At 35.3% G+C, this 15,351-nt stretch overlaps 1 protein-coding gene across 2 annotated transcripts in view; it reads right to left on the reverse strand.

Moving 5' to 3' along the window:
* Nucleotides 1-15,351, reverse strand: part of LRPPRC (leucine rich pentatricopeptide repeat containing) — a 92,661-nt gene that overhangs the window by 18,181 nt on the left and 59,129 nt on the right. For both annotated transcript variants that reach the window (XM_074818041.1, XM_074818040.1), the window contains exons 26-30: nt 9,924-9,992; nt 9,576-9,666; nt 5,977-6,119; nt 5,776-5,863; nt 1,001-1,124 (exon numbers count right to left, since the gene is read on the reverse strand). In XM_074818041.1, coding sequence (XP_074674142.1) covers nt 1,001-1,124; nt 5,776-5,863; nt 5,977-6,119; nt 9,576-9,666; nt 9,924-9,992 — 515 coding nt within the window. The remainder of the gene's footprint in view (nt 1-1,000; nt 1,125-5,775; nt 5,864-5,976; nt 6,120-9,575; nt 9,667-9,923; nt 9,993-15,351) is intronic.

Here is a 15,351-nt window from a genome sequence, read left to right on the forward strand (position 1 = left end):
CATAAAGCCCAGTTACTGAGACCTATTTGAAAAAACATTTGTTCTTCTGAATGTAGAACTCAAGTACTTTTTCAATTAAAAGATATTTCTTTGGTCTAAATACTTAAAGAAAACATGAAAATAATAAACATCATGTTACACTATACTGTTCCTGGACATCAAAAACTAAGTTGACTCAAAATTATTAGATTTTTATAGTGCTCTATGCATCATGTGAGTTACCTACAAGCACTTTCAAATTCACTGTATTCAGTCAGAGAACACACATGATGACAACAACTCTGCTTGTTAGAGCTGAAGAAACTGAAAAACTTAAATTACTTAAATTTTTGTTGCTCTTACCTCTACACTGATGAGTAGTAACACCTCTACTTTGAAGCTATAATGTCACCAGAACACACATTACAGGCAATAATTAAAGTGAGTGGTGTACCATACAACTCTCTAAAGGTTAATTCAATTCTGGTGATTCTAAAAATACAGGACAGCAGGTTGGTTTTATTTCAGAACTGTAAGAGTTGGATCTAAGGTTTATGGTCATCTCCTAGCCGCTGGCATCACAGTCAAACGTACCATTTTGCATTTGGCAGGCAGCCAGCTGCCAGGGAGTGTGGGTACAGTAGGACAGCAGCAGGGATGGGCACTGAGGGGAAGGCTCACAGGCAGTTAAGAGAAGGAATCTTGTCTGTTTGGATATTGCTCTAAAAAGGAAAAGGCAGACTGCCAGAAGGGTAGACTTCCAGTTCTGATGCCAAGTACATTTCTTGATACTGTTAGTTGAAATGAGTTATTAGCAATACATACTGTCACTCTAGTACATTTTTAATATATGGCATATTGCCCTATGAAATACTGGTTTATTTCTTACCATAGCTCCCAATTACAAGTCATGATCTGTTTTCCCATTGAAAGATAAGGACTCACATGAAAATGATCCAGACATTATTTAAAAACACCCCCCCCAACCAATTAAAATCCCCCAAACACAGAAAAACCTTACACGTGTTTCACTTCAATGGCTTCTTCAAGACAATTCTGTATTAATAATGCTTTTATAAGGATGTCATAAGAACGATGATGAAACTCATTCTTCCCTTGCATTTTGAGGAAAATATCGTAGGCCTCTAAAAAGGAAAAAAAAAAAAACAAAACAAAGACAAAATGAAATGTCATATTGTGATGATGTTGATCATAGAAAAAAAATCAACCTATTCATTGAAAAGGTCCATCTTAAATCTATTGATCCGCTGCTTACTTCTTTGAGGCTAAAGCTGTTCATCACAGCTTGTTCAAAACTCCTTCCATACAACAATCAATTGATAAATACCTCCACAGAACAAAAAGTTTGCTACTGCTGTTTTTCTATATGTGGCTGTTGATTAAAAACCAACACAGCTGGTTAGAAGGGGAAGACTCAGGATTTTTAAAGCAACACCTAATGCTGGGGTATATAGTTACAGTGTCTGGTGCATTATCACAACAGCGTTTAACAAATAATATAGGAGGTGATTCCAATATGGGGAGATCAAATTATTTGGCTACGACAAGATTTATACAAAACATACAATTTACAAATATACAGATATTTAACAAGTAAACTACGCTGCATTTGTTTGACTGATTAACAGTTTTATTTCATGCATTCACAATAACTGTCAGTGTATGAAAAGATGTTACCAAAAAGGGGGAAAAAATGATAAGTACACTTTTCAGTCATTTATTTTTCTGAAACAAGATTATGCAGCTATAAACATGCAGCTAAAACTGCCATCCATGCTGTAACATACGCTAGAAAGCTGTGTTAAGAATCACAAATGATCTTTGCCATCTAAGCTGTGATTGCAAGTTTCATTTAATGAAACTCAAAAAAAAAATCCCTTTGATAATTCAAATCAATAGCCACAATAACCTTTAAAACTTTTCAGAAATACTTGGACTATCACTACAAATTTCATAGCTAAGCATTAAGCTTTTTTCTGCTTTGAAAGTAAAGATGAAGACAACTCATTTGAATCTCACTGTCACAAAAAGTGTCACACTAACAGCACTGACTATAGTGTGCTGTGGAATTTTAAGCTGGCATTCCCCAAACCAAAACTGTTGGTGTGCGTTTTGGTTTGAATCTTAAACTTCTTCAACCAAAGAGTACACATAAAAACCTCCTGAAATGTAGACACCAAAAAGACTATGCATAAAATTTATTATTTACAACACACAAACTCTTACACTGAGTTAATAATTAGAATTAACATTGCCATCCATAATCTACCTTGGACACTTGGAGCTACATTAAATATATATATGAACACCGATAAAGGATAAAAATATCACAGTAAAAATTAAATCCATTTCTGTGTATGTGAGTTTCATGTAGACAAGAGAGACAGAGACATGAGGGAGATGGAGAGAGAATATGACTGATGTCTGACGTTACAACAGTGATTGCGTTGTCAACCAAAAGACAAACAAAACAACAGGATGACAGAGTCTTGAAAATCCTCTGCCACATTTACTTACAGGTCTGAGGTTAAAGCCTGGCCTGTTGCAATGTGCTGAACTCTCCTGCCTGCTCAGATACTGAACACCAGCATTCATAAAGTGTTCACACTTAAATTCAGTGGGAAAGACATTTTTTCTTCTACTCTTCTGAAATCTGAGGTACCAGTAGACTAGCAATCACATTCAACAGTAACAAAACCCCTTTCATTGGCATAATCTATTACAAGTGTAACTAGCTATTTACAAAAATGTAGCTGAGCTGACTGGTGATAGGTTTGTTCTTTCTGCTCTTGAAAGCCTGTTTAAATTCTAGTTTTTAAAGCAAAAAAATCCTTATGTTTGGAGACTCCTACAAAAAGCTTTGTTGTCTTCAGACTAAACTAGGATTTTACCCTGTGTTTGAATATTGCTTTCCATTGGCTGGGTACAGAAATGGACCTTGCCACCAGTGAACATGATGTCAAGCATATGTTACTAGCAGCTATCACAGTTCACAAAATGTAAGATCTATTTCTACAAGGAAATGTATTTAAATCTTTTTTGTAATGACTAGTTCAATGAAGAACTAAAAATCTTTGTATCAGTTGTTTTCCTGTTCTAGGATGTTTTGTTGCGTATGTCAGTTCCGACCCCAGAATGATTATCCTATTCAGATTATTTTCTTAACTCTATTGTGCCTAGATGAGTCTTGAGACATATGCCTGATCAGGTATTATCAGCATATTACATCTTCAGATAGCATCTGAAATTACTGAATTATATTAGCATTCAAAAGAGAAAGTTCTTGGTTTCAAAATCATATTGTGTTACACTAGCTATTTCAAGTAGAAAGATTTGTTAGAAAAGTGACAACTTGCCAAAAAAGTCTCAGTTCTCAAGACAGTCAAACTTGTTTCAGCAATTCCAACTGCTTGGGATATGTGTAACATGATCCCCTAGACTCAAGTTCTCACACTGATGAATCAAGATAAAAATGAAAATATGACTTTGCATAAATCATGTACTTCAGAGAATAGATTTTTCAAAACACATCGATGTCAGAGTTGATAAATTCATGAAATTAGTTACATAACTAGATTAAGTTAATCTCTCTCCTATCAAAAAGCTGGCATTGATAAAAAGCTATATTCTGCCCTATTACATTCACATCAAAATTACATTATACTGTTATATAAAAGCAACAACTTTGTCTTAAACAAACCTATGAAAACTAAGAGAACTGTTTCTCAACATTTGTCTTTTTTCCCTGAATTCTCAATAGCTCTAGGCCACCTCCTCTCAAATACTGCACCTTTAAATAAAAGAATATGCAGGGATAATTCACTGATACATTCAGTATCAAATGTCATCACAGACTGTTAGCTGTTATGTTTTACATACATATGTTTTAAATTAGTCTCCCTGCAAGGTCCAAGACATATTTAGTTTCCTCCTGCTTTCCACTTGATCATTATGGTATCAGAGGCACAGGACACTTTTCTAGGAGTAACGCTATAAAATACATTCCATTCATTTTGCCTGGTTTTCAGTGAAAATATTTCTGCATTTCTCATTTTCCTTCAATTCCCAAAATTAATCAGCATGAAGAATTTCCTGAAAACATTAACTTTATGTCTGCCATAATACACGATTCTTAAATTCATATGCATAACACAAGATTGCACTCCCTATACACAGAATATCCAGACTCCAATTTAGACTCTAATCAGTGCTCTTGAAACTGAATAACTCTATAGGGTCAATTCAGTAACAACAGAAGTTAGCTGTGTGAATGACTGACAGATTTGTCTTTTAAAAATGCAAAGCCTGAAAATATGTGTGTCCAACATGTAAAATATACTGATAACACTCAGAGAAGAAAATTACTAGATATCTTGTATTTATAGATCTTCCTCATTCAGCAAAATTAATTTTTTAAAACCTATTTAATTCTATTTTCTAATCTGCTTTCAGGTGAGATACCTAGTTATTTGTCATAGTACAGATGAAGAAAATAAGGATTTCCAGAATATTCAAATGCTCTGCACCTTGACAAATGCTAGAAATGGACTGGTTTCCTCCCTCCTTTGAAAGGTCCAGTAATGCTAGTTGTGACCCTGTGACCCTGCTTTAGGACAAGATGGGTAAGAATGGATTTCCAATGATTTAAACACAGACTAAGCCAAAGGAACTGCACTGAAGTATATTTCTCCTTTCTATTTACAAAGGCAAATATCCATGTATAAGTCAATTCTGTTTTTATCTGAGGCAGGGAAGTTTGCACAGAAGAGCTACTCATTTTTCATAGCAGAATTGATCTGAAGTGCTCTCTCGGTAAGGCCATTTCTTTTGTGGGGTGGCACCCACAGGCACAGGGGTTTGGAACGAGTGAGCTGTGCAGACACAGACTTTGATCTTTTGTTTATAGGCTGTGTATTTCTTTAGGGGAGAAAAAGTTTACAAATCTTACGGAGAAACATGGACAACTTTAATCATAGTTGTAAAGAAAGCTAAAGACACTATGAAACACATTGAATCCTCCCTTCAAATAAAGAGCCTTGCAACATCAACAGATAGAAAACAGACTAACAGATAAAAGCCAGATAGGAAGAGAGCAATGATTATCTCCACAACAGTCCCATCTCATTCAATGTCATCTATTTAATTTCTTTGCCTGATCTATTGCTTAAATAAGGTACCTGAAGTATACTTTGGAACCATATCTGATCTTATTATAAGACTCAACAGCAGGGGCAAATGCAAAATCTCTGAATAACTTATTTTAATAGGTAAATGCCTTCCTGTAAACATGTCCCAGCTATTTTGCTTGACATTAATCTTTCTTCTCACAACACTTCTCACACCATAAAACTTGTGACCAAACAGCTAGATTTTCTGGGAACCATAAAAATAGTATTTTTAGCATCAATCCTGTACATAAATTTAGTTTCTGGTGTTTAATGGATACATTTGAAAGTCTAGAATATGGTGTTAACCCAACAGTATGAAATGAACTACAGACCAGCAATACTTTGCTAAATTTAAAATTGCCAACTTCACCACAGACTGGCTTTCAAACATGTATTTAAAAGTCAGCATTTCCAATGACATTTTAAATATTTTAGCATATCCTTCTCATATCAGCTTCTCAAGCATAATATTGGCAGGTAACATTATCATGTACCTTTCCTAACATACTAGCAAACCAACAAAAAGCAGCAGCAAGCATCTGTTGCTCCATAGTTAATTGAAATCTTTAATGCTGAAAGGGGAAAAAAGAAGTGTTTTACAGTTCACCTTTTGCATTGTTTTTCTTGCAAAGTATCTTTATTTTTCTTTCTTCCACATTAGAAGCAGTTAAACTTCTGGCATCTTCATGCCTAACCTTTAAAACAAACAAACTTACTTAAGTTACTGTAGTGCTATTTGTTAACATTTTTCAGTGAAAAGAAATATATTCAGAAGTGTTATTAGCTAGGAAAGTTAAACACCAGTTACCTTCGGTACCTCAAATGGAACAACCTGACCATTTTTCTCAAGTATATCAGCCAGTAAGGCTAGTGTTTTCTCACGAGGAACAACATTTTCTTCTTGAATTTTAGTCCAAACAGCTTCAGCCTTTCTCCAGTCACCATTGTTCTCTGAAACAAGATTCAACTCTTCAGAGAAAAGCACGTTTAGAGTATACACACATATCTCAAGTGATTCAAAAAAGGTATCTTTCGAAAAGAATTCATCAGTTCATCGCGTACTTCTGATCAACTTGAAAAGTTCTACTTTTAATACACAGAGGACGCCAGAAGATGCAAACAGAAAAAAACCCAGAAGGATTGTATGATTTTTCAAATGAATGAGAAATCAGATCAAAAATATTGCAGAAGTGTTCCTCCTAGCTCACCAGTTTCAATATTCTTGATTATTAATTGTAAAAACAATTACAAAAATTTCTAAATTATTACAAAACATTAACACTCTAAGGTACCGCTTTTAAGTTCTATTCTGAAATTCTTGAAATGAAATCCTCTGGTTATGTTGTTACTGAGTTAGAGCATCTACATCCCAGAATTTTACCCCTTTCAAGTCAGAGTGTTCTAGGCCCCCAGGCTCTCATTTTGCTAAGAAAAAGAAGCATATCCAAAGACTGTAAAAGGGAATTTTTCTGAAAGATAAAAACTTAATACATTGCTACAAAAATCACAAAATAATTTAACTGTTTTCAACAAGAATAGCAATTTATATAAGCACCACTGTACATAACTGTAAATAAATAGAAAGCTGGACTTTGTGAAAGAAAACAGTTAATTACTATTTAACTACATACAGCAGGTTGTTTCCTTTAACTACATACAGCAAGTTGTTTCCTTTAACTACATACAGCAAGTTGTTTCCTTTAACTACATACAGCAGGTTGTTTCCTGTGTCTCATAAGTCACCAGAACAACATTGACTTCTGGTTATAGATCCCATTCACAGCTACCTAACCCCAACCTCTGTCCGTTTCATGGTTTAATTCAGAATCCCATAAACGAAGAGATGCAAGGCGAGAAGGCAAGAGTCAGAAGGCAGATGATGGAGTGAATCATTCAACATGGCAATATCTCAGCCTATAACAGCAGCTCTTCAATTATTCTTCCACTGTTCAGTTAAGGAACTTTAGCTGTTCTGTAGCCCAGGCTTCACTGAATTAAGCCATAACACCTGTAAAAGCTGGAACAGCCCCCTGGAAGCAGCATGACACACTTGGATATTCTCTAGAATTGTTATAAAGTTGGTGTTTCAAAGCAGCATATGCTGCTTTGCAAACAATATTGCAATGCAATACTGAAATGTTACAGTGCAATGTTCTCTTCCTTCCTGGAGAAGCATGGATTTAAGAAACCACATGTATACATAACTGGGTTGGTTCAAGATCCAAGCCCACTTTCAACAAGGTTCTGGCATCACTTCAGCTTTTTAGAAGAGGCAGCAAACTTGGTGACTACCCTAAGTCAAATAAAATGATTGGTTTTGAGGACTAAATACTGCAGATAACATTTTAAAGCAGATTATTATGGCAGTTGACAGAATAGGACAGAGGAAGTCTTAACACTTTTTCATGTGCTTGCCCCTGTTTGACACTCATGAGGCCACATCTAGAGAACTGTGTCCAGTTTTGGGCTCCACAACTATAAAAGTGATGTTAGCAACTGGAGCAAATTCAGCCATCAAGACAGACATGGGGCTGGAGCAGATGAAGTCAAAGAAGTTGAAGAAGGTTAAGTTTTGGGCAGTCTGGAGAAAAGCAGTCTAACAGGGGGTCTAATCGCCATCTTCAATTACCTGACAGTTATAGAGACAAGCGAGTCAGTGTCTTCCTGGAAGTGTGCAGCAAAGGATGAAAGGTGATGGTTAAAAGTTGAAGCAATGGAGTATCTGAGGATGGTCAAACCCTGGAATGGGTTGCCCAGGGAGGCTGTTTGATTTCCACCCTTGGAGGCACTCAAAACTTTGCTAGACAAGGACATGATGTGATCTAACTTTGAAGCTGTCCTAGCTCTGGGAAAAGGCTAGGCCTAAAACTCCTGAGGTTCTCTCCAGCATAAATTATTCTGTGATTCTAAAAAACCAAATGCATTGTTTTCAACATTTCTGATCACAGCTTGGAATAGATGGTAGATTTTTTTTTATATGCTTAAAATAGATCTGAAGTGATGGCTTAGGTGCACAATGACAACTCTCTAGTGTATTGTGCATGGGACAGCCTTGATAGATAATCTAAAATGGTTGAAAGCAGGAATGTGTGTGGTTTTTGTCTTTTGTGGTGACAGAAACCCACAAATGTTTTCCACTTCCTTGAATAGATGGAATTGGTTTTGTCTTCTGCAAGAAGACGGAAGATTTTGCATGACAGAATTTGATAAATTTTATCCTCTTTGATTCTCTTCCTAGCAGGCACACTGTCAGACTTAGTCACTGCCAGAGGTGAACAGGATGTGTGAAGAAATAGGAAGGCTTCCTCCCTGTTGAGACAAGATTGTTTTTCAGGCCTACTTGATTTTTGATAGTGAACCAGTATGTGCAAAGACAGAATTGGGTAACAGTACAGTTTGGTTTTAAAGCTTTTTAAGGCTGTTCAGGAAATGAAAAGCAAAGTTCTCTGGTCATTTTTTTTCTGGAAGTACTCATGTCTTCTGCTTGTGGTAAGTGCAGTGGGGAAGAAGCCTCTTTCATTACCATATGAAAAGAAAAAGAAGGTTTGAATGGTATTTTACTTAGCTTAAAGCATCACTAGTTCTAGTCAACCAAATATATACATGGGGAACAGCCTAAAATTACTTCAAGCTCAGATGCAAGTTTTCCCATGACCAAAGATATCAAATCGCTGTAATGGCTCATTAATGTATATACACATTACCAAAGTACATAGCAATGCCTGTAATGCTTTTTTTAATGTCCCAATTTACCATTTAGTACTCCATATCCAATCTTAACACAAATGTTTTTTCAAGACTTTTAAGATAACGAGAACTAACACTTCCAAAAATTTTATTATGTATAATACAGTATGATGCGCTGAATAACAAAACCAGCACAGACTAAAAATACAGAAAAGAGGAAATGAAAAACACTATAGATAAATCCTACACTAAGTCTGTAGCATAGAAATGAACTTTCAATTTTAAAAACTGTTCCATTCCTAGAAATGATGCAAAAGTTAGGTTGTGGCTGGTAAAGAATTGGTAGATTTTTTAAAAAAAGCACCTTTCAGAGCCAGATCCAATTACAGGAGACTCCAGATCTTTATCAGTTATGAAGATATAGCAAAATAGCACTTTTTCTTCTTTAAGCATATTAAAAACCAAAACAGAGTAAACTTTCAAGTTAGGACACAAGACAATAGCATGGATCAGAAGACTTGTACTATGTAAGTTCTGTGCAAGTGTTCAGGTCTGGAGGTGAAAGAAAACCTGTACTGTCCCCCGGCAAGATGCCTCAGAAAAGGTATCCAGGCTAATTGCATACCAGGATAAAACTCCTCTCCAATTCAGGGTTATTTCCTACCTCCAACCACATAAGAAAACAGATTACAGCATGAAAAAGATCACAAGCTCACTTACCACACAGTTGAAGCAGGTAGTAGTACATCTCATCTCTATCACATTCAAATAGATTTTGAGTTAATTCTACCAAGTGTTCCAAAGTCTCCATCTTTAAAAATAAAGAAGGAAGAACATAGTTGTACCTCAGCCAAACAATTATTTTTCTATATATGTGCCTTACATGCTGTGTGGATTCAGCTTAAGTATTTAAGTATACACCAGCATTTACACAGAGCATGAAGTTCACCTCATCAGCCTGCCACATGTCATTTCGCAAACATAAAAATCTAGCAATGAAATATTTCAAAACAACATTTCTTGAAATATAATTACAGTTACATAGAAGACATCATACAAGCCGCATACCTGATTGCTTGATATACACCTTTTTGCAAACCACTGCAACCTTCCAGAGTGTGCTCTCAAGCCGGGAGTCTGTAAAATATTTCCATAAGAAAATCATTTCTTCACATAGAGCACTCTAAGGAAAAGCAAACATAATACATGTACTCATAATAAAGAGTTCATAGTTTCTGTTTGTTTTTTAAAATGTGAATGAGACTACAAGCTCACAAATAATCAAGTTAGGTTGCATTTATGGGAGACTTAAAAATTGCAGTCATATTATTCAAGACATTTTCCATTTTTGTGGAACACTGCCAAGAGAGTTGATTTAAAATACACTTCAGATGCACTGAAATGCTAAATAATTTCTATCACCACAGTAATAGAGTATTATTGCTATCACCCATAGTAATCCTTTGTATTACTCATGGTAAAGAATTACATACACCAAATGTTTCCAAACTGTCTTCACAATGAAATGTTCATATTCAACGCAGCTGCAACGTCTTAGCAACTAGAAAACCACACCTCTCAATCACATCACCACCATTTGGTACCCCTTCTCTGCTAACATTAGCTATTTTCTTACAACTATTAATCCCTAAAACCAGTATTGGTTTTAGATATTGACTTCTCTTGCTACTGCTCTGTAAGAAAAACAGGAATTTACAGAGCAGTAATTGTTGCAATTCTAACATGCTGCCAACGCAGATAGCAGGTATAGTAACTGAAGGCAAGTCCTATCCCAGAACAGAACAAAGGAGTTTTCTTAAGTGTGTGTACATGGAGGAACTGATGTATAATTGTCAATATGCCATAGTGCTTTCTGTTATTAATTTTTCCAGGTTTGATGAGCCTTTGCTTCTTCATTCCTTTGTTGTTTCAAGTGGACTACAGCTACAGGATACACATTCTCAAAAAGGTTTCAATCCTTGGAAACTCCATCCCATACAGTCTACCACATTGTTCCTTCTCAGCACCACAGGCCATAATCAAAACATTGGTTCCTCTACTTAAACACATTCTTAAATAAACATAGCAAAATTCAAAGTTCTTAAAGAAACATGTTACAAGCATGCCAGTACTTATGTCTGACATAGCTAAAAAAACGATTAAAAAACCCATGTGTATAAAGCATCCATCATTTTCAGCTCTTATCCTTCCCTCCCACAGAGTACTTAGTTTTACTTTCTTTATACTCTCTTGTTTTAGCACAAGGATCATTTACAGAAAGGCCTCTTTCATTTCAGGTGTCCAGATTCACATTAATATAGCTCAAAGTGATTCCAAGGAAATGTCTGTTCATCCCTACAGAGAGACATGTGTTTTGACTCCTGATGGCCTTCAGCTGTTAATATTATAAGAAATCTCTACTGTTTAGATGTGAAGTGCAAGTTCCAAAATTTGAACACCACTTCGCATAAAAGAGGCAGTTTGAACAAAAAGCTGTGAGAAATATTGAGTCTCAGTTCCAAAACAGTGGGAACAATTACCACTGAAAAAGTCAATTTACCTTCTGTCTTTTTAACACAGATAATTCCTTTTTCCATATTCTCCAAGCACAGAATTATTACATCCTTCTGAAATAATTTGGCATATACCAGAAAACCATGCAAAACTTCAGTGAAAACTTAAAAATTTGTTAAATATATAGGAAGCAGCATTCTGCAGAGTAAATGTTAGGCCATATAATTCTACCAATCACCCAAACAATTTTATGCCATCATTGTAAGGTTTTTAAAAACCCCACAGTTCTTCAACACAGAGCATATTCTCTGTGTATTTAACTGTACTATAAAAATAGTTTCAATCCAAGAGGTTACAGAAAAATAGTGGCTTCTCAAGTACTCAAAAGTGGTATACATACGCACAGTTTTGCTTTCCATGTACTTGCTTTTTTTCCTAATTAGGTTTTTTTCCCACAGTTATTTACATTTACAGGTACCTGTTCAGTACTTTAAGAGCTACCAAGCAGTTTCACATAAAATATACTGAAAACTAAGTCAAGAATTAACATCTTACACAACAGGCTCTTGAAAATGAAAAAGAAGAAAGTATGTTGTTTGCATTTGTAGCTAATCCTCTTTACAACATGGTAAAATTCAAATGCTGAATTCACTTACAACTTCCAATATCATTGCTGATCCAAATGCCAATGAACTCAACAGCTCCAAAGCTACAAACTTTTTATAGTAAATCCTTTCCTGATCAGAAATGATTGATGTGTCTGTCACTACAAGGACAGCTGAGTTATACAACAGATATCCTTGTGTTTCATTTTGAAATTGAGAAGTGTTTTCACATGCTGCAGGTCTCAATCATCAAAAGAACATCTAGGTCAGATTAACTAAATCTCCAGGGCTTGCCTGATAGTCCATATTTGTAGCTTATCCCTTACCATCTCAGGGAATTTTAAACATTGCATTTAGCAGGAAGCAGGCTTTCTACAATACAGCAGAGTAAAATACAGAATAAAAAAACACAAGGAATAAGAAAAAAAAAAAGCAAAAATCTGTTACTCTAATTACTCTCTCAAATTCCCATTTACAATTTTGATCTTGCTTGTTTCAATGGACTAGGAAAAAAAAAATCTATTGAATTCTAGTGTTCTGTTTTAGCAGGCTTTTAAAAATTTTTTTAAGACATTCACTTCTTTAAAGAATGAAACAACTATTGAGAGTCTCAAGCAATTCATACAGCATATAAACTCGCTTTTACATTCTCTTGAACAGTTGTACTGTACCAAACCAACGGTTCATCTAGATTGCTATCCTCTCCCTAACAGTGTCTGTAGGAGAATATAAAACAACAAAAAAACCAGCAATACATCCATCCCCTTAGTGTTCTTACTCTCCAACTAATTTGAGGTTCAGTGGGTCACAGTTTCTAGTAAGTGATTTCTCTTCCATGAGCTTTTCTGTTTGCCCCTGGAACCCTGTAAGATTTATCACTCATAAGATCTTTTGGCAATGGGTTGCCTCAACTATCTTCTGCAGAAAACAACCAAAATACTACCCATTTTGTTTGTTTTCAGCCTAGCTTCTACTAGCTTCACTTGAAGCCTCTAGATATTGTATTGGTAAACAATGCACAATTGATTTTTATTTATCCTATCATATTAATGAGTGGTATATATAATAATTCCCTGTTTCAGTGTTTCTTCTCCAAACTAAGCAGAACTCACCTACTTAGGCATACCTCTTATAGAAACCATTCCATACTTTTGATCACATTTGTTACTATCTTTCTAAGGTCGAACATACAACCCTACAGTAATTTACTCGCTGATTTTATACCTTCACACACGGAAAGGAAAACTAACCAGCAGGGGAAAAAATATTCTGCATCTTCAGAAGAACTCTTGCCAAGCAGCACTCAAAAATGTGAATACAACAATCCTAACACACTGAAAGCATTTGATTTCTTCTCCTCCTTCCTAGAACCATTCACTTCAGACAGGTGATTGAAGGGGTCCAATCATCAGAAAAATCTTGTCTGTACTAACATTTTTATTTGAGCTAATTTCTACTTACTATAGCTGAAAGAAAACAGATTGTCTGGGAAAATACTGACCTGTCAGAGAGGAATCAATTTGATGTTTTTCCAGATTTTCAGGTAATGATAGAAATATTCAAGTTTTGTTTACATTAGTGTTCTGTACCTGTTATAGCTAATAGACCAAGACTTTTTTTTTACTTTAAAAAAAAAAACCTTTTTAAAAAAAAGTTATTTACAGAAGACATATGGAAAATATTTATTTACTTCTATTTGCCTAAAGCAACCTTTTTCACTTTAAACACAAAACTTACAGAGAAAAACACAAAACCCAACACACTGACTAGAAACCCTGTGGTATTGTTCAAAAAGAGGACTTTCTGAAAACTATGAGTTGAGAATGTCCCAAAACAGGACCACTTTTGCTATAGCTGATTTTTCATTTGGCATATACGTGACACAAGATGGATGATTCTGTTGTTTTAACCTTCCCACACTGCACCTCCACAAACTACTACTGTGCACTGTTTGGCAAAATAGTTGTTACATATCCTGGACAGCCTTTCACGGTGTAACTTCACTAACACACCAGTTCTAACCATTCAAATTTAACTCTGTCCTCCTTAACTGCTTTGTCTTCTAAATCCTTACATTTTCTTCCCAAACTTCAATCTTTTCTTAGGGAGGCAGTTCTACTGTAATCACCAATCCAAACATATTGGAAAGAAACAGCCAAATTTTATAAACGCCATCCATACTGCACTTTCTGATGGTATTTTTTGGACAGGTAGATCCATTCACTCCTCTCTTTGTGGCTGAAGAAGCCAGTAATAATAAGAGACAGCTAATGCTGCTAAAAGAAGAAGAATGTTTCATGATGAGTTACATCAACAGCCATAACAAGACTTATGTTACCAGTACCAGAACCAGTTACTGAGATTTAGATGCCAAAGCAATGTCTTGCAAGAAAACACGTTACTTCTCCAAACAGACAGCCTTGAACAGACAGCTATAAGAACTGATGTATGTCATTTCTAACAGCTCTAACATAAGCATCAGTGAAAACAGAACGTTTGATGGGAAGTTCTTAATTTAAAGACAGATTTTTCCCTGATTCCACAAAAATGTCTATGAAAATCTCACAGATTCCATGCAGCTTCAATGAAGCCTGGGGTATTTTTGCATGGCAGCTTACTTGGACAAAGTGTTTTTACAGCATAAACACTGTATGCTATGCTTGAATCTTCCTCTATGTTAAAACTCTGAGCAGAAGTCCTCACTTCTGCTAAGCAGTAGGTGTATTGCTTAATCAGAAAGTCAAAAAAATATGCAGATATAAAGTTGCTCTACCTTATGTAGACATCTAAGTCTAGTTGATAGATGAGATGGTTAAAATCATCTTACACTTGTTATGTTTTTGCCTCTGACTAAATACTCCTTCACCTTAAAATAGCAATGTGTGTTTTAAAAAAATACCAATTAAAACATTTTCATTATGATTATTTTAAAAATATTCTTATGTATGAAACAAGTATACTACTTTGCTGTACACTCTTCTTACATTATAAAGACTGAGGGATTTAAAAATAATCTGTGCATCAAAAAGCATCTTTCCTGTTGCAATCGTATCAGCGATCTAATAAAACACGTTACTTTCCTATAGCTCAGCTTTTCTTTCAGTCATTGTACTACTATTAGGATGACACTAGAGCTACTTCTGTGTATGGCAGGCAATGGAAGTAATACTTTTTCTACAAGTTCATTTTCCAACTTGAAAGAAGTTCAGCTCTCATGGATTTCAAAAATGGTTTCTTTGGTGACTGCACAGAAAGATATCCTCATTCATTTTATTCTTTCTAAACAAAAGAAAATCTTGCTAACTGCCAACTAACCAAGATGGTATTTCTCTAAAAAATGAGTAATTGCTTTTGTTCTTTGTAAGCAATTTTGCCCA

The sequence above is a fragment of the Strix aluco genome, chromosome 3 (assembly GCF_031877795.1).
Source record: "Strix aluco isolate bStrAlu1 chromosome 3, bStrAlu1.hap1, whole genome shotgun sequence".
Taxonomy (NCBI): Eukaryota; Metazoa; Chordata; class Aves; order Strigiformes; family Strigidae; genus Strix; species Strix aluco.